Source organism: Grus americana, chromosome 15 (genome assembly GCF_028858705.1).
Source record: "Grus americana isolate bGruAme1 chromosome 15, bGruAme1.mat, whole genome shotgun sequence".
NCBI lineage: Eukaryota > Metazoa > Chordata > Aves > Gruiformes > Gruidae > Grus > Grus americana.
In genome coordinates this window covers 9,350,389-9,370,407 of record NC_072866.1, presented here as the reverse complement: position 1 = coordinate 9,370,407, position 20,019 = coordinate 9,350,389, and the positions used below count along the sequence as shown (strand labels likewise).

The window sequence follows — 20,019 nt, the reverse complement described above, 5'->3', positions numbered from 1 at the left end:
TCAGGCATGTAAATACCTGCTTAAGCGTGGAAGTAAATCTCATTTGTAGTGGCCAAATGTTTGAAAACTGTGAGCTGCGTGTTTAGTGCCAGCTGTCACCCCTGGGAAAGCTGGCTGTCCTGCCGTGCCCCCCCACCGCAGCCAGGAGAAGTCGCCATCGTTCGGTTCTTGTTCAGACCGCAGAGCTGCAGAAAGGATGAGAAACCAGAAGTCGAAACCCCAGAAGAAGTTTGTGAAGCCAGGCAAGTTTTGCAAACCCCATACAGTAGTTTACAGAGTCCATAAAACCGAGTTACTTCAGCCTCTGGATTAGATTTAATTTGTTTTTAAAAGTTCTGGATTTTTTCTACGCCGCTGCTCACCGTCTGCCCCATCACTTCCCGAGCAGGCAGCCAGAGGGCTGGTTTTGCAGTTCGTTGGCGGTGGCCAGGTAAGGAGCTGACATATCCAGCTCTGACAGGCTGCAGAAAAGCCAGGGAGTTGGGGGGAAAGATATTTACCATCCCTTTGTGCTGCTCGTGACAGGTCCCTCTTTGCACCTCATCACCGCTTGACATACGACGCCTTCCTCCGCTCGGGGTTTCCTGCGAAACTTTCCACCTTGGCTATAGCTGCAGGATTCGCTTTGAAGAGCCGGAGCATGGGAGAGCCGGGCCCTTGGCACGGCTGGTGCGGGCCGGCGTGGTGGGAGAGCTGCCGGCACGGCCTCGGCACGGGAACAGGAGGAGCCGCGGTGCTGTTCCACCTCTGAATTGCAATTTATTAGTTGACTGCCTCTTAATTTCGTTCCAGTAGTGCCATAATTATATGTAATGTAACATGGCATTATTTTCCAGGAAACAATTTTCGTGATGTTAATTTTATTATCTAAATATAATATGCCTTTTCACTTGTTTTCTAAATCCCCTCTTTGTTTTGTATGTCTCGACATCCCGAGGGTGCTCTAGCTCTGAATTGAAGCCCTTCATTTAGTTCTGGCAGGGACATAACCCGTCCAGAAACATGTCTGCGTTGCTTCTTCCCGTCTGCAGAAGGGGAAAAACTCCCACGAATCGGCAGTGGCGTGCGGAAATCGCTGCAACCCTTTTCAGTTGTTTCTCAGCTGCCGCCTCGGACGGGACCCCCTTCGCTCCATCGCCCAGCTGATAACCTGGTCACAAAGATAATGTGTCTGTCGGTCAGGAGCTGATGTTCAGGGACTTGTTGCTGAGGTCAGTTGTTCTGGATCACCTACCTCCACTGAAGCAATTTAAACCAAGGTCTGAGCCAACTTAATGCACGTTTTTAAGAGGAGCCACTGCTAATCGAAAGAACAGCACAATGTGCTCATTGCATTTACGGATGCCACCAAGCTGGAAGGACAACAGAGGAGAAGGTCTAAAAGCCCAGTGATCTTGCTGGTTTTGGTCTGAGCAGGCAGGAGAGGCGTGTGCAGTGCTGCCCACGGGCAGGACCCATCGCCTGCCCCGGGACGGGATGGACCATAGCATCGTGCTCCGGGGAAGCCTCCTGGGCTGAGTGTGCATCACGAGATGAGCACGTTTGTGAAAAGGCGTTGTGAAAAGGCAGACACGATACCATGATAGGCGAGCAGGCATTTGGCGTGCATGATGTCACCCTCCCATCACGTTCAGCTGAGGACGCAGTTCAGGAAAGATGCAGCCAGCTGGCGAGGGTGCAGAAGAAGGACCCGCAGGAAGAGCAGTGGTGTGGAAACCTTTTCCCACAGCGGCAGAATGAACAAATCTGCATGGGCGTCCTGATGTCAAAACAGGTTTGGAATAGGTGAAAACCTACTGCAAAGAGGAAAGCAGCAATCTGTTTTCCGTGGAGAAGGGAGGAAATAATGGATGAAATGGCAGAATATGATTTAATCTCAGCAAAGTTCAGGTTAAGCATTAGGAAGAACTTTCACCCCTTGACACGTTATTGTGTTAGTGTGAAGACATCCTGTTTTTACAGAGGCTGGAGACAAGTTGTTAAAGCTTTGTCTGTCCTCCAGCTACTGATGGCAATGCCCTTGTAATTATTTGACTTCTCATTTCTGGTGGGCATTTGTAGAAGGAGCCCATCCATCACAACCCAGAACTGAGCTACGCTCATCTGTTACAAAAACTGTTACAGACAGGTTTTTTGGCAGGCTGTGGGTGGATTCAGCATCATTAATAAATAGCAACCAGAAAACAAAATGCTGCTCATAGTTCTGGGGCTTCAAGTTGGTCACTTTTCCTGGTAGAGGGATGTCTTGGACTTTACAAAAGCCAGTTGTGTATCGTACCAAAGATTTGTGCTTCACCAGTCGGCAGCAGTGGAAAGCCCTCAGTGCTCTGAAAAAAAAGAGAAATCAAAGGGAAGGCTTTTCCCCTCCTTACTATGGCATGAAGGTTATTTATTCTATCTGGGGACTGCATTTGGCCAACGCGAAGGCAGGCTCTTGGTGCTTACCAAATAATAACTACTCAAAAAATAACAAAGCTAATGCCATCTTCATATTGTTCTTTAAAGCTCAGTGTCTTGTTGCATTGTACCTTGAAGCTGCTCCAAAAGTCTCTGAATGTCGGGACTGGCACAGAAGCCTCTCAGACCGGTGGCCCGTGTTGCTGTGTCCTACAGGGCTCTGCAAACTGTCCGCAAACCCACCGCAGAGCAGCATTTGCGATGCACTGAGAAGCAATGTGTGTTTTCCCGGTACGATGTGTAAGTATTTATAAACTTCAGCTGCCTTCCTAAGAGGAGAGAGACACTTCAGCAACGGGATTGATGCTCTGAGGATCTCCCCTGGGTGGTAAGAGGGAGTCGTGATGGAGACTTCACGTTATTGCACACAAACTGAGAAAAAGTAACCCTATTTATAGGAAAGGCAGATTAATATTTTTGTAAAATATTTTATTCAAGCCTCTGTTATCTCGGTCTTCCAGCCAGAAGGTGCTTACAGGAAAAAGCTGCATGGCAGCAGAGTGGAGGAGGAGGAGGAGGTGTGTGTAACGTAATAAAACCTAAACCTCATGCGCAGTGTACTAAGCACAGCCTTTTACATTTCCTTTCTTCCCCCTTCTAAAAATACAGGCCTCAGTTCACTTCCATTTTCCATTGCAGCATTCATACATTTTGGTCCATGTTCAGCATGTAAGAATTTTATTTTCTTCTTTTAACTGTGATTACTTGTCTCCCTGTGAATATGAATAATTTCAAACCCCCAAGCTGCCTTTAGACAAACTGCAGGCTGGAGCAGGGGCAGACTCACCTCTAGTAGTAATACTGTGATGGAAGTGCCCAGAAACCCACGTAAGCCTGATAGCCTATCGTGCTGCGCACTGTATAAATACAGAGTGAGACCTTGTCTATGCAGGGAATGATTATTGTCTACAGCAGCTATTGTATCTCCCTGTCTAGACTCTATTCTGGAACAAAGTGACTTTTCTTTCCAAATACAGAGGTGATACGGGAGCTATGCCAGGTGCGCGATTTCCCCGTATAGGCAAGATCTAAGAGGCGGTTCCCAAAGTCTTGCTCTGCCATTTATTCCTCAGCCCGGACCTGCCGCGCTCTGCGCTGCACCCTCCTTCTCCAGGGACCTGCTGCTTGCCCAGGCATTTTCTAATAGGCCGGGCTAAGGGATGGCTTTTAGTGAGGCTTCAGAAACTGCCCCCGCTGAAATCCTGTGCATTGAGCCAGACCTGCGGAGAAATGGCTCGTCTCTTCGGGAAACTAATAGAAGAGGATGTGGTTATTGGAGATGGTGAGAAGTGGTGCGAGCTGACGTAGCCTTTGACCTTCCTTGGTTAAGTCGCTTGGGTAGCAGGATGGTAGCAAATGGCGGTGAGCTGGAATATTATAAAAAAGCAAAAGAGGGCATTAGTTCTGCCCTCTTTTCTGTGGGATGTGGGTTATTTCTCCAGCAGATAGCTCAAGTTCCCTAAACAGCAACAGTTGAAGGCACTCAGCTACAGAAGTGGAAACAGCAGTGTAAAAAGCGATGTGAATATTGGCTGAACATATCCAGGACGGTGGAGTTACCGCTTTACATCCCCCAAGTGGGTAGGCTGTGACGCGAAAAATGCCCCTTACGACATAGCGCGGGAAATGTAAACCTCCCTCCCCCGTCATCCACCCTCACACACCAGCGCCGATGCGAAACCATGCAGGGCTCCCAACCATGTGAAATAATAATGCTGGGCTCCTGTGCCAAGTTTCCAGCTGTTTCCACATGTGTATCTCATACTTACCTCCTCCCGTGCGCCTGTGCCAGGACCGAGATTCAATAAAATGCCACACTAATCCACAGTCCTTTTTCATTAAATGACCAATTAAAGCTAGAGGAAAAAGGTTATTATTATTATTATTTCAGTTGGGAGCACGTTCCCTGTAGCACCGGGTGGGTTTTATATGTATTTTTTGCGATAATTATATTCTCTTCTACTTTGTTATCTCTGCAGAGTTTTGTTGCTACTGCATCTGGTTTGCCCCAGCTCCTTGCTGGTGCCTGACTTAGCGGTGATTTGGTTTTAAATTCTGTAAAGTTATTAAATACTTCTGTATACAAGTTAATGTATTCAAGGTGAGAATGCCATGTTTATACACTGGTAAAGCGTGTAAGTGGAGAGGTCAGAGAATATAAACAGTTGGAGAGAGGTCTCGGGGCAGCCTTGCTCCCCGGGAGGTGGTGGTACCCCGGGGCGCGCAGTGGTGCTCAGCTCCTCGTGCAGAGCCATGCGCAGGTGGGGAGAAGGAGCAAACCCCCATCCCAACGCAGCGTATGCAGAGACGGGCACGGAAAGCCGGCGGGGAAGCAGTTACCTGAGCACCATATGGGGCTGAAGCCCGTCAGGAAATAAAAGCTCATGGGGTCTTAACAGGTAGTGCCAGGTCCTTCTTGTTAGTCTGCTGTCTTATACCTAAAACCTGATTTTCAGAGGTCTTGAGTGCTGGTATGAGGTGTAAGGACAGTTAAAGATGATCTGGCTTGCTGGAGAGCTGCGCATGTTGTGTTTCCGTGGGCCCGCATGGGCCGTCCGTGAACACAGGAAAGCTTTGGCTTTGTGGTGAAGGTAGCGTTACTTTGGGAACCTTAACTTCTGCCTGAGGCGTTTTAGTTGGGTTGATGATGGGGTTTTTGTGTGTTTAGGTTCCTTAGTTGCTTTCTATGCTAAAACAGAAAGAAAACTCTCAAAAGATAAAGGAGGGAGGCATGTCCCTGCTTTGGGGGGGCTGCGTCTCCCCAGGGACGCTCTGTTCAGGGTTGGACAGTGAGTTGCGCAGCTCGTGACATGTTTCGGCGTGCTCCGACCAGCATCTTGTGGCAGTATGCTGTGCGGGTCACTGGTTCCCCAGTAATCCCAGCACAGGTACAGAACAGGCCCTGCGTGGTACGAGGGGAGCTGCAGTCCCAGTTTTGGCTTTTTTGGGGTTTTTTTTATTAATCCACCGGACGGTTCAAGCTCTGACTCTCCTGGTTTGCACGCCCAGAGCTGGCAAAAGCAGAGCTCAACGCCAGGCGAATCCCTCCCATCCTGACCCTTGCAGCTCTGCAAATGGTGTTGGGGTTTGGGTCTCACTGGATCCACGGACAGAGGAACCGTCACCTTCCCAGCTTGTGGCGTGATGCTTCCCTGGACGCAGCCCAGATCTCCTGGACTCTTTTTTCCTCCCTTTGCCGCCGTATCACTTTACAGAGTAATGAGTTCAACAGCGCGGTCGTTAGTGCAGCTCGGCTCCTGCATGCTCCGATCAGCGGCGCGCGATATCTAAACCTTCGTGCTGGGGGGAGTGTGGGAGGCTGCACCGGGTGGAAATTTCTCACCGCAGACTTTGCTGGGGCCAGACATGTTGTAAATTTTACAAGAAAAACACTTTACAAACCAGAAGTCCAACTCTCGTGCGCATGGAGCTGCTAATTAACAATTTGGAGACCATGTGGGCCAGGGAGCCGATTCCACCATTGCAGAGCCTCTTGCTTTTAAATCAGGCTTTGAAGATTTAGGATTCTCCATAAAGCTCTAGCTCCGGGAGGCTGGTGATTTCTGTTTCTGTTCTACAGCTTGTCTCCAACTCACACACAGGAACTCTCACACCTCCCAGGCCCTCCTAGAAATAGCACTTAAAATCATACAGAGCTCTTTAAAAAGGGATCTCCAGGGAGGCACAGGATGCTGAAGGTCTGACTTGCGATATTTGATCATCTGCAGTTGCTGTCGCACCTCTCGGGAGGTCCCTGCTCACAGCCAAGGATGCTCCGGGCTGCAGGTCCCAGCGTGGCACCCATCCTCCCAAAGCCCCACCTGAGCTGAGCATCTCGGGCATCGCTGAGCCGTCGAGGGGCACAGAGTCGCTCGGCGCAGCTGGGAGCCTTGGCGTGAGTCGTCCCGTGAAACGCGACGCAGTCAGGCCCTTGGCAGGGATGCCGCTGGCTTTTCCTGCAGCCCTGCCAGCCCTGGCGGGGTTACTGCGAGTCTTGCAAGGTTTGTGTTTAATGTCTTGCGTGATGCCAAGCTCCCGGCTCCAGGGCTCACCGCGGCTCCCCTCCCAGACCGCGTCGGGGCCACAGTGGCCTCGGTCCCGCGGGGGCTGAGGTTGCTCTGTCCCTCCTTAAGAGCGGCCACCACCTCCTCTGCGCCGGGAGGGGGACCAGGAGATAGGAGACGGGGGTGGTACGGGGTGTCGGTGGAGAGACGGGTGCGCCGGAGGTTAAACGGGGCTTTGGGGTGGGCAGAGCACGGCACGGGGCTGGTGGTGAGAAACATCGCTGGCTCCACCACCCATCCGTGTTGGTGGTGCAGGCGGGACAGCGGATGGAACAAGCTGCGCGGTAAGGCAGGACGGAAGCAGGCGGACGGGGAGAGGAATCTTTTTTAAAAAGTTGTTGGCTTAAATAACTGTGGTTTTCCTCTAAATTGTGATGAGCACGGGTCAGAAACCCTGCGAGGTAGAGCTGCCGCTTGATGGGCCTTTCCACCAGTGTTTGGTGTTTTCCATCTCGTTTCTCCTCTCTTGTTTCCCTTAGCAACGGAAATAACAAACTTTACCATTAGAAAAGCTTTGCGGAGTAACTTTGCCTTGATGTTCTGCATTAATCACAGTCCTGCAGGTACAGCTGCCGGGTTTCGCTTTCCCACAGTGTCCCCTACTGCTTGCATTAAAAAATCCATTTAGGTACACTTTAATAAAGGAGGGAAAAAAAAAATCTTAATGGACGTATAAGGCACAGAAAGTCACCAGAAGGGGAAATACTTTTTACGAAGCCTCAGCAAGAATTCCTGTGAAGAGAATGAAATGCACGGATTCCTGGAGGGAGGTAAATGCAGAGTCAAGTTCTGCCACTGCAGCTCGGACTGTGGCTCCCGAGAGCTGCTCTGCTCCCTTCAGTGGCTGCGTGATGAAGGGTACGGCACGGGCACAGGATGTAAGGAGGACAGATTCGATTAAAGGAAATTTTCTCTCTGATAACACAACAGGGGAAAGCAGCCTGGTTTAAAGCGATGAATGGATCATCGTTTCAAAATGTGGCAGTACTTTTCCTCTGTGGAGCTTGCTGCTAAAAGAAATTATTAAAATCAAGTGTTTGGGGGGCAGAATAGGCAAGAACACCCCCAGCTGTGGTAGATCCATGTCCAGTCAAAAAGAGATTTGTGATCCACGGTGGAGGAGGAGCTGCAGCTGACGGGTGTTGGGGAGAACTGGGGGTGGGGGTGGGTGCCCCGTGCCAGGGAAGGGCTGTGTGTGTGCCGCACACCTCCCTGACCAGCGACACACCGCGCTTTCCTGGTAGCACCAGTTGCAGGCTTCTCCCTGGCACTGGGACGAAGCAGTGCCGTGGGCTCGGCAGGGATGCGGGGCTGGCAGAAATGCCCCCTCAGGCATCACGCCTTGAGCAGAGGTCACTGTCTGGGCTGGGCAAAGGTGGAGATGCATGCCTGACCGTCATCTAGTCTCTCGTCATCAGCTGAGCTGTGGCCACGCTCTTCGTCCCCCTCAGCTGTGACGTGAATTCCTTTGGGGATGCCTGAGATGCAGGATGCTACTTGGCACTTGGGGCAGGCTGGGAGAGTGCACGCAGCCAACTCAGCTCAGCTAACGAGCAACTCATTAAACTTTTGTGACTTGCACACCCTCAGTTGTGTCCACACCCTTGGGAATGGTTTCCAGATGAGACGAGCTCACTGAAGCTCTCCCCGCTCCCTGCGGATGCCAGAGGGTCTCAGTCTGGACCTCAAGGTGTTGGATCCCACGGGATCTGTTCCCTGCAACTCCAGGAAATTCATCGTTTGCTACCCGAATCGGTTGTAATCTCTCCCCAGAGACCATGCAGAAGTCTTTAATGCTAATAACGCTACATGACAAGCCCAGCAGTGCCTAACGTTTATATTTCTTATTCCTTCCCCAAGACCTATGAGCAGAATGAATGGATAATCCACTTGGCTGGGAAGCTGCTGGCCCAGGAAGAGGAGACCTTGTCCTTGATGGCAACGAACCCATTCGCGGGCAGAGCACCCCCACGGTAAGCTTGGAGTTTTGCCGAGGGAGCTGGACGTACCCGGGCTCCGTGTTGTTCCTGGCTTGAACATGCGCACGTGGTTTCTGCTGATGGATTGGGTTTTGTATTTGATGGTACCCAGGTGGTCTTTAAATAGGGTGGGTTTAAGATGAGGACACCATGAAGAGCTGGTGCTCTCAGCACCTTAATGCCTTCCTGGTGGGGACATAAGGACCTTTTGGTGGAGCTCGTTCCCAGGCAGATCTGTGAAGGGTTCGGCGTTGCTTCTCTTGGACAGAAACCGCGACTGCTGAAGTGGTTTCCTGCCCATCAGCTTTATATTTTTTGCCATGATCACTTTGGGAGCTCAGATCAAAACTACCGTTTCTACCGGCCTACTGAGGTATTTCAAAGACAAAGCAGTCCTACAGAAATGATTGTTTTTGTGGACACTTGTCTTGGAAGTGTTTGTGTTTTCAATAAAGAGACAAAACAAACATCAGCAAGTGAAAGGCACAGATGAAAACCTCAAGGTTTTCTACAAAAGGAAATTTTTCACAAAAGTGTCTGTTTTCTTGCTGAAGTTATTTTTAGCTGAGAAAACATTTTAAGGGAATTTTGGATCAACTCAAGTAATAGTATGCTCTTGCTAATATTTTCAATTTGAGGCTCTCAAGATGCACTGCAAACAAGGATGAAGGTTCACAGGGCCATGTGAAATGAACTTTCTCTTGAACCCAGCTGATGTTTTTCAGCTTTAGCACAGTGCATCCCCCAAACCTTCTGAGGAGAGACTCTTTTTCCAGCAAAGGCACTAAGAACTTCCACCTTTTACCAAAGTGCTTCCTCTGGGATGGTTTACACATCCCAAGATGCTATAGATGTATAATCCCCAAATGGTTTATACTCTGAGCTGAATGTATGTCTGTATATAGTCTGCAAAAGCACAGAGTGGAAACACAGGTTGGAATACAACTGCTAAGTGAGTTTCCTACCACGATATTTGAATATTTCTAATTACTCATTTCTGGGGTTCCCCAGGCATCCAGCCTTGTCTTGTAGCACCTTATCAGAGCATCAGTACAGGCTGATGGGAACACACTGTCTCCAAGTACAGGAGCCAAGACTGCTGTAAGAACAGTTGTTTTGGGGGTTTTGCACATCTTCTCATTTGAGAACCCATTTTCCCGTCGGTGCAGTATCACAGGGTGAACCAGCGGGCGCTCCCGGTGAGCAGGGCGGGATCCTGCCCATAGCCCACAGGCTCACAGCCGTACCAGAGTTCCCAAAACCGATGATTTATAGCTCAGGGCACGTTACAGGGTGGTGTTGCAGTTTGTTGGGTTACGCAAGCAACGGATCTCTTACACGCAAATAATGATGCCTTGGCTCCGGTCCAGGAGGGCTCTGGGGAACCTCTATTAATTATTGCTACAAAAGGCGTACTGGGCTAGACCAGCACAGCCTTTGCCGCAGACAGCTACAGCTTTAATAATGTTTACGGAGGGGTTTTAGCTCTGATTAGCTGTGCTGGGGTTGGCCTTACATGCAAGGAGCAGCGCACCGATGCTGTGCAGTCAGCTGGTCTGGCTCAGCGGCATTGAGAGGAGCATGCTATTGCACGTGAAACCTTCTTGCTATGGGTCATGTTCCCATTTTGGCCATGTTTTCTCTTTGTTTTTATGGACCTTCATTTGGCTGCATGTGCATTTATCAGCCAGAGTAGGGTCTGTGGCTTGTGACAGCAGGCTGGACCTCCCCGCTGCTCCCTGCCACCTCCCTTTCGGGGGCTGCTCAGAAGACCCCATGGAGGTACGGGCACGGGGCAGCCCCAGAACCTGTGCAAGCACCCACGTGGCGAAGGCAGTGGGCACCTCGTTAGGGTGCTAACGAACACTGACTCTCATGGCAGGCAGAAATTCAGCCCAGTGAGAGGGCTCGCGCACCGGGATTTGGCAGGAGCTGGGCCCTTCGGGAGCTCATCGCGGAGACGGTGTTGGGGCGTCATTCGCAAGGCTGAGCTGGACCAGAGAACCGGCGCCGCGTCGGCTCTGTCTCAGGTGGATTTATCAACCGAGTCTCACCAAACTTTGCTTGTGTCCACAAGGCTCAGCGGCGTAAATTCACTGAGCGGTGTTCATTGCGGGGCATTCCCTTGCATTGCTTTTTTTTTAAAAAAAAAAAAAAAAGAAAGTGAGCCCTGAGTGCTAGCTGACCCTGTGGGTTTTTAGCAGAACCTGGGACCTTTAGACACTGAATCACCAGTTTGAATTAGGTGTCCCCTGGTGGCAGCAGCCAGAAGCCATGACCATCTGGTGGCTGCTGGCAATAAACGGCTCTCACAGTTCACGGAGCGACAGAAGCATTTGATAATCCCAGAGCTGTTTATTAGCACGTGTTCCCCAGTGCCGTAAACATTGTTCCTGGCACTCGCTGCGACTGAGGCTGAAAACAAGACGTCGTGACAGATTAAAAATCAAGAAAATATATATCACATCTTGTCTTCTGAGACTTTGCCATAGACGGGCTGCATCTCTTCTATGCTTTCTGGCACCAGTGGTGTTAAAAAAAATTAAAATAAAGTAGTTGAACACAGGAACTCATTCTAAAATTAAAATAATGACGTGGGATGTGGCTGGGCTAACACTGCATTGCTCCAGGTGGTGAATAGGGGTTTTTTTATTGTGTTCTGTAACAGGTGAGGAAGCGAAATGTTCAGGAATTTAAAGCAAAACCAAAAGCAAATCTTTATCTTTGTTAGTATTTACAGGATAATGATTGCAGAGCATATAGAGCGATACACGCAGATCCAATGAGTAATTACACAGCAGCGTGGATGCTGTGGTGAGCACACGGTGCTATAGATCTTGTTGAACAGGGTCTTGATTCATGCGTTACCTTGGTTTAACCAAAGCACAGACTCTGTTTTTACTCTTTAGCAGCTAGTTTATAGTAGGAAAAGATCAGGATCCAGCGCTGGTTTTATGTGTCAGCTGCCTTTGCTCTGGCATTAGCTTTGCTTTAAAAGTTTTTCATGGGTCTAGTGTATTTTTGGGTGGCGTAAAATAAAAATAACAATTTACAAATGCTCGTTTTGGCTCAGACCAAAATCCAGCACCCTGTTTCACTCTGCGTCCTGGGTTGTGGGTCACGTTTCGGGTTTTGGCGAGCCAAATCCAAACACCTGGGACATTGACACCATCCGGATTTTTACCCAGGTGCAAAGGCGAGGGCTGGGGGCACGGCGGGGTGCTCGGATGCTGCCCTGGGCTCTCACCTCAGTCACCGATTCCTGTTGCTATTTGCGTTTCTTCGGTTATTGCTTGTTTGCTGTCAGCACTTCACCTGCATAAGGAAACTGAAGTGACTGTCTGCTTTTTTTTTTTTTTTCGGTTTTTGTGCCCCATTCCAGTTCTGCCGGGTTTGCACTCGTGGCGCTTGCGGCCGGCATGGGCACAGCGGCTCCGTCAGCTGCCTTTCGCCCAGCGTTAGTTCTGCGCAGAAGGGCTTGCCGGCTCAGGTTTTTGGGGTTTGGGTTTTTTTTTTTTCCTTTAAATTTCAAAAACACCATTTCTTTGTTTAATTTTAAACGTCCCCTTGTTGCACATTGAAGCTCCCGGCGGGGCTGGCGAGCCCTTTGCACCCACGGCACAGCCCCGGGCACATCCCCACGGGAGAACCACGGCCAGAACCCGAGCGCTTGATCTGCACCCTGCGATCTGGGCAGGTAGCAGGATAGCGAGTGTTTTCATGAAGACCCCTTGGCAGTCTTTAACTGAGTGCTGGGTGCGGGCATCCTCAGCACCGACAGCTGCTTACAGAGATTGCCTTTTTCTTATGATTTCATTTGAGTTGTGAACAAAAGCCTTAAATTTAAGCCTTAGTGGTAACATCTGGAAAGAAAAGATAATTCAGGGTGGCTGTAACTGTGCTGGTTTCCGAAGGGCATCCCTGCACCCTCCTCACCCATGAGCCGGAGCCCGCCTGCGGCTGCTGCAAACCTTGCTCCCACCTTCCAGCTCAGGATTGTGCCCAGCGCAGCTCGGCTCCCTTCAGTAGCTGGGTGGAAAAAAAGCTAATTTTCCTACCATATTTCCCCCCCCTCCACTCTGAAGGGAATTTTGAGACTTAATTATTTTCATTCCCTGCTAGACTAAATAATTAGGGGAAGGGACTGTTTTCCATAAGAACATTACGCTCCATACTCCACGGAGTTTATTCTGTTAATGGAAACTCTACACCTTAAATAGCCAAGGGACTTTCAAAATGAGTTAATGCCTTCGAAATGAAATTTCTGAGACCAAAGTTTGTAGGTTTCTTTACAACTCTAGAAATTATAGTATTTTTTCAAGTGTGATAAACTTAAAATGAGAAACAGGTGACTGATTAAAAATGAGGGTATTGTTGAGCGCCCAGCCTAGCTGAGTGTGAAGCTTTACTTCAAGCACAGTGATGTTTGTGGAATGTGGATTTACAAAATATTATTGTGCAGCGGATAGTTCATAAAACACCAGCCATCATAAATCTGAACGGTAGGGCTTTGGCTGAGAAATTAATAAGTGTTTAACACACCGTCATGGAAACAGACTGCAACAATGAAGGAAAACAAAAATCAGATTTTGCCTACAGAAGGAGGAAAAAAAATCAGGTTTATTTTTGACTGAAGTGTTCGGTGTCTCTGATATTAAATCATGTTCACTTAAGGACTTTTATTCCAATTACAGTAGCACTTTGTTGAAAAAGCCCCAACATGTAGCTGAAGACCTGATTTGTAGCAGTGGTGTTACTTATGGAGGCAGTGCTTCCCATTTGATGCTACCTGGCTGCAGGAAGGCAAGAAGAATATAGCATTTGGTATTCTTTTTTTTATTTGGTTGCCCATTTATTTCTCATTTATGTCCCAGCTACCGGGCTTTATACCTGGGGGCGTGTGGGACTGGATTTTCAGGCCGTGTAAGTCACCGTGGACCCTGGCAGAAGGTGTAGGTGCTTTCCCGTGGGACCTGCGGAGATGTACAGCTCAAGCCATGGGAAGGGCTTTGTCGTATTTGCACGGTGTAGAAGCCACTTTGGGGGCTGCTCCCAAAAGGGGTGAAGGTAATTCTGTAGCTATTGAGAGCGGTGCTGAGAGCAGGCAGGGTTGTTGGAAAATATGGGCATCGTTGGGATGTAGGTGGAAATGGCATTTCTGTTCTGCAAGGTCTCTCCCCAGAAGGCTTCAGAGGAGGCAGGAGCGGTGTTCACGGGCATGGGATGCTCCGTGGGGATGCGAGTCCTTCAGGGTTTGAACTTGGTTTTGCTGAATCTCAAGTGACTCCTCTCACCCTGAGGCATTTCCCTTCTGGGACAAGTGTCCTCTAAGTACCCGCGTGGTCCACACAAGGTGACAGCGTAAGGGAGCGATGTAAACCTGAGAGTCCCCAAAGCCTCCCCCCACGAGCCCTGGTGTCTTCTGCACAAAGAAGTAAAATATTTTGTATGTTTTTCCCACCAAAAAGCAGCTTTGCTAGCAATGAAAGCTGTCCTGGGAAGTGACAGGGTCCTCGGAGGTGAAAAAGTATAAATGCACTCTTTTGGCTTTCTCACTGGGTTTTGCCCTGATGAAATGTTTTATTGCAGTTCGTTTCTTCTTTCCCTACGTACTATAATTTAAAAGAAAATCTTTAATTTATTGTCAACATTATGGCGTCTGATATTATCAGAATGAAATGATTCCACTGTCCCGAATGAAAGATGAATGGATTTTCTTGTGGTGAAAACAACCTCAGTCTTTCAGCGTTGTCAGGGAGGGCAGAGCTCATCTCGAAACGTCAGCATTTCCCCCAGGGTGGGAAATCTGGTTTCCAGCCACCTCTCATAGCGGTGGCAGATGCGGCCATGGGGCAGCTTCACCGTGGCCGGACTGCGCCGCGTGTCCCGTGGCCGTGGGAGCTGTCTGCCTTGGCAGGGGCAGCTCCTGCCTTGGCTCCATCGGGAGCATCGGCCGCATCCCCATCGCACCTGCGAAACACTAAACTAAAACCCACTAAAACGCTGGGTCTGTCCATGCCAGAAGGAATCCCAGGAGTGCTGTGAGCCCCAAGGAGAGCCACGTTTCCTTCCCCCATGGTTTGCTCTGCCTTCAGTGTAGATGCAGCGTCTGAGCCTCCCTTTCTAACCTGTCCATGGGGGAATAAACCCACTTTTCCATCTCCCAAGAGAGTTTTGAGGATGCTCCAGCTCTGCAGGGCCAGACCTTGCAGGAGTCTTGGAGAAAGAGAAGTCACTGGTGTTGAAAAACAACCCATAAAACTGCCCTTATTCTGCAAACTTGGGCCAAGATGAATTTATGATCCTGCCTGCTAACGGGGCTAGAATAAGCAAGAAAGCCGATGATGGAGGCTCTGTTACTGTAAGGAATCTGTACTTTCCACTGCCACTTGCTCCCTGATTTACAATGGAGTGGGGAACCTCAAGATAAAAAAAAAAAAAAAGCAAAACAAAACAAAAAACCCAAATCGAAAAGACGCCCCGTGTTTTGGTTTCTTTCTTCCCTCTCCCACCCCGTCTTACCCTGTCAGGCCATTAATTCTACCAGAAACCACCGGCTCTGCTTTTTTCCCTCGAACCCCTCAGCTGTTGCAGGGAGACAGCTGCACCCTCTGGAACTAATTACAGCTGTCTGGGAGATTTAGCCCTCCATCCCAACAACTCCAATATTGCTGCTAATTTTTAACACGTACAGTTGGAAGATGTCATAATAGGCTGATATATGATCAAATCTTAAAAGTGCTACAGCGCAGCTGCTACCGGGCATCTGGCGGGATGAATATATTGATATAAAAAATAATACTTATTATTTTTAGCCTTTCTGCCCTCCCCGAGGATGTAGCTTTGCCTGATGTGGGTGGTGATGGAGAGCCGGTGCTTGCCCAGAAGGGTAGCGGCAGGCGGGTCCCGGCATCCCGTGCGGGGCGGTGGGTCCTTCTGGGCGGCTCGGTGGTCCTCCTTCTTCCAGCCATCCGCACGGGGATCAGCGCCGTCGCTCTGCCGCACGGCTGTTTCGCTTCTCCTCCCAGGCACTGCCGTTGGGCTTGGGAGAACCTGCCAAAGGGGCCCTTCTGTCCCTTGTCCTCCATCGCTGCCGCTGTTACAGCAGAGAGGGGTTTCCATCTCCTGGAGGAGAAATGTCTGACTCGCTTTATCTGACTGTATCTTGTTTCTTGCCTCTCAAGTGACTATTTTGCCCTCGTGTGTCTGGTAGGGGACGTGTTCTGGCCTCAGCTGGTTCGACCTGATGCTTCTCCTGAGCTGTTTCCCTGCCTGGCCGCGGTGCCTGGTGCTTCCCAGGGAGACGGGAGGAGCTGCCGGCTTGCGTTTGTTCAGTAAACCCTGAGAAGCTGCTCGCAGCCGGGATTGTCCTTCCTGACCTTTCTGTCTGTCTCCGCTGAAACATGAGTCTTGCTCATCCTTCTCCGAGTATGAGTGACCACCTGTGGCATTAGACTCCTTCAAGGTACATGAAGTCAGATAGCTTCTTCATGACCTTCTTGAAGATGTTCCCATTTCTCCAGAGCAGCAAGCAACGTTCACGCATGCCAGCACTCTCCTGCACCAGAGAGGGCTCAGAGACCTGTGGATCCCTTCCACCAGCCAGAAGGTCTTTGCCTGAGCCCCAGAGCTGCACAAAACACAAGCAATTGCTGATAAGGTGATCTGTAGCCTGTAGCAGTTTCTTGGGCTGCACGCAACCAATGCAAGCGCACGTGTCGCCTGAGTTACAAGCTGTCCAGGGCTCCAAGTGATGCTTGTAAACTCTGTGAGCCCTGAAACGATGGACTCTGGGGTGTTAATGCTTTGGCTGTGTTAGCGCAGGAGTGTGTTCCCTCCCTGAATCGTGAGAGGAGGGAGCAGGTCCAGCGAGGCAGCACTGGAGGAGTTTGCAAATCCTGTAACTTCAGGACTGAGGCACCCAGGTAGATTATAAATACTGGGGTAGCTTGTAAACTCTATGAGCCCTGAAATGAGGGGCTCCAGTGAGTATTAAACTGCAGCTTTTACATCCGTGAGCCTGGCAAGGAAAGATTCCCACGGGTTCCAGGTTTTCCATGTTTCTCCCACAGCCCCTAACCCTGGGAAGGATGGAGAGGATGGATAGCGTGGGGTCTGGATGCTGCCATTATATTTTGATGCTCGGAGGTATTTCCACTGCAGTTTCTCTGTCCTGCAGCACATGTTGGCTGTTGCAGCCTTGTAAAGGCTCTTTGGTACCTCCACTGACCAGAACAGAAACCTTCAAGTCTTGAATCCCAGAGAAACCCTGGTGCTGCAGGACAGTGAAGAGCCATGGGCTGTGGTGTGCCGGAGCTTCATAGCTCATCACTGGGTGAGTGGTTCAGCTCCTGGAAGAGCTCAGCTCCGTGCAGTTTACAAACTGTGCAGGTTCCTCCTCCACGGTTCTTGTCATCCTGACGTGGACTGTGCATCCCATCGCTCCAGCTCACGGCTCAGGTGGAGCGGGCTGGGGGGAAGCAGAGTGACCGTGGCTGGGACAAGAGGGTGGCTGAATTTAGAGGTCGAGGGGCTCAGGGGGACTCTTCAGATTGATTTGGCCTCTGAACAGAAGAGCCTGAAACATAGTCAGATAGAAAGGGAAACTTTATGCCACAAAAATGCACCTTCAATTGCATGTGGTCGCTTTAATGCTCACACGGTTCTAGTTTTACATGCCGATCCCTTTGATAGCAAACATTTTAATAGACAGAGAACATATGGGAAAAATCATACCAAATCAGATGATAGATATTACTTAATCTGGGCAGGCAAGCCCATTCAAAAGGGACAAGGAAATTTTCATTCCAGAGGGGTTATAGGACAGTCCTTGAGGCTGGGGAGAAGGTGCTTCTGTGTCTGAACAGAGACCTGGCAGCTCCTGAGGTCTCCTAGGTCTGCCCCGGGAGCTCAGGTTAGTCAACTGCTCTCTACGTTCTGCATCCCCGTCTACAAAATGGGAACTTTGCCAGATGGGGTTTGCAGATAGCTCCTTCCGCGTGGGGCACCCCGTTATACCCATATTGTGGGTGTATATAGAGATGGGTCCAGCTTGGCAGATGCTCTGCAGTCACTTACTGAAGAAAAAACCCAAAAGTCCTGGTGTGGCAGGCAGAGAGAAGCTTCGAGCAGGACAGGGACTGACATAAAATCAGCCACCAAAGCTTTTTTGGGATGCAGATATGGTTTTTGAATTCAAGAAAGCAATCGAGCAGCACAGCTTGGAAATCTCTGACCATCTCGGGCAGGAGCCTGCAGGCTACCTGGACCTGCGGGACCATTGCTGTTCAGCAATGCTTTAATTATTAACAGGAAATTTTGTGCTCCTCTGAAGTAAACACTGTGGGAGTAACACTTCAGCCCCCGTTTGACTTTTACCAGCCTCAGAAAGGCGGGGGGGAGAGAGGGTGTAGAAATGGCCCTGACTATAATGAAGCCAGCAGCTGCAGGGCAGCATTTATGGTGATGCGATGCAGGTTTGTGCACCCCGAGTCCCCAGCCAGGGCTGTGCCATTGCCCCCTCCTTCTCCCATTTACCTTCCCATATTTGAGGGCTGGTACCCTGTGCAGCTTCATTACTCTGGGCTTCCTTGGATCCCTCTTTCGTCTTCAGCGGAGGGGGAAACATGGAGATATTTGTCATGTTTTTGTTCCCGCCAGGAGACAATCAAAAACCAGATGATACTGCTGGTTGCTGCAAGTCAGCAGCAAGCGATGGGCATGATGAACAGCTCCGCGTTAATGTGTTTTCTTAGGAGAATCATTTCTGTATTGCTCATCTGGGTACCTGGCAAGATTTAAATTGAGATGTCGAGATGTGATTGCAGGAGACCTTTTAATTGGGTGCAGTTTTATCCGTCGTCTGCAATCTCCCCTGCTTCCCGTCGGAGTGCTGGTGTTATGAAGGTGAGCGCTAATGACAAATATATAGGAGTTGTCCCTAATTATTTTAGCAGTAGGAAGGAACTTTATGGCTGCCCAAGGTGCAGCCCCAGGAGCGAGCAGCTGCGGGAGCACAGTGCCCTGCTCAGTAGCAAGGTTTGTATTTTAGTAGTGAAGCAAAGCAGGTTTAAATGAGCATTGACATGACTTTGACATTTTTATATTGTGGGTTATTTTATGAACTTATCCAGCAAATGCGGCGATGCACTCTGCAAACAGGGACCACAACGCTGGAGGACTGGGGTGTTACTCCTTCTCTTGTCAGCATGCCCTACATCAAGCGGGACCAAACCTCCCGAACCGAGCGGCATGGTTAGCCTCCGAATGTGTTTCGCGACACTGATGAATGCTTCTTTCTGCACTGTTTTAAAATCTCCTTTTCTGTCAACTCCCAGGGCGGCCAGAAAACAGATGCGCTCGTAGCCCCGCTAATAAGCTGTGGAGCAGAAGGAGCAGCCGCTGGCTGGGGCAGAGGGATGCTGGGGAAGCTGGAGCGGGAGTTGGGCTCTGTACCTAAAAATATCCCAGGCAGAAACAGTCGATGGTTGCTCTCAGAAAAGAAAAAAAAAAATTCCTACTTTTATTATAATTCTTTCAAACTTGGTTGTAGAGAGGTGTGTGGAGCACGCGGTGGTGGTGGTGAGCACACAGGGCGGGGATGTTAAAGCCCCCCTGCCTTGTGCAGCATTCCTAAATTGCATCAAGAGGAGCCTGGGAGCTCCCCGGTGCCTCGCTCCAGCAGGGATGGCTGCATCGCTGCCTCCGGCTACCCCAGGGATGGATGGAGCTCTGGGATGAGAGAGCCAGCCAGGCTGAGCGCCCTCGAGCTAATTTCTCTATCCAGCTATGGAAAAGCTCCAAAACTCCACTCCCAGGGGACATTAAACAGGGTCTGACACCTTTCCACCTCCGCCTGGCAGTGGTGCCAGCCCCCCTGAGCAGGCTGTGCTTTGTTTCCCTGCAGGTGGATCAGAGGGGAACACTTCAAGTACAAATTCAGCCAACCGGGGGGAAAGCACGCCAGCGAGGGGAGGTGGTGGATTCGGAAGAGGATCGGCCCTTACTTCCCCCCCATCAACCTCCAGGGCCTGAAGAAGTTTTATGAAGACAGGAACTGGCCGTACCCCGTGCGGCACTGATGGAGGAGGACAAGCAAGGTCGAGGGACTGGCTGGGATAGAGGGGGAGCAGTCAGCTCCCTTACAAACTACATTTCTTGCCTCTGTCTGTAATTTTAATCCATATCCTTGTTTACACGTACTTTACAAAAGGTTCCTGGCCAACCTGTCCACCTGCTGTTGTTGTCTGTTTTTTCTCATCTGTTTCTTTCCGTTCATCCTTCTCGCCACAGCCGTGCCTGATGATTGATTCCTTTTGCCAGGCTGCTCCATTTGGAAATCGTCAGCTCTATAATTTGGGAGAAAGGTGAACAAATACTGCAATTAGTTTTGGGTAGGTGTTGGTGTTGCTTTCCCAAACTTGTTGCATTATGCGATGGCTGCAGAGGTGCACAAGGAGATTTCGGGGCAGGCTCCTGCCTCAGCCAGTGCCCCCCACGGTTCACAGGTTCCCTGGAGT

General features: G+C 50.0%; 1 protein-coding gene across 2 annotated transcripts in view; it reads left to right on the top strand.

Annotated features, from left to right (window-relative positions):
- Positions 1–19,746, top strand: part of LMF1 (lipase maturation factor 1) — a 204,362-nt gene extending 184,616 nt beyond the window's left edge. For both annotated transcript variants that reach the window (XM_054843489.1, XM_054843488.1), the window contains 2 exons: positions 8,382–8,494; positions 19,407–19,746. In XM_054843489.1, coding sequence (XP_054699464.1) covers positions 8,382–8,494; positions 19,407–19,581 — 288 coding nt within the window. In that variant the 3' untranslated portion in view covers positions 19,582–19,746. The remainder of the gene's footprint in view (positions 1–8,381; positions 8,495–19,406) is intronic.
- The last annotated feature ends 273 nt before the right edge of the window (positions 19,747–20,019 follow it).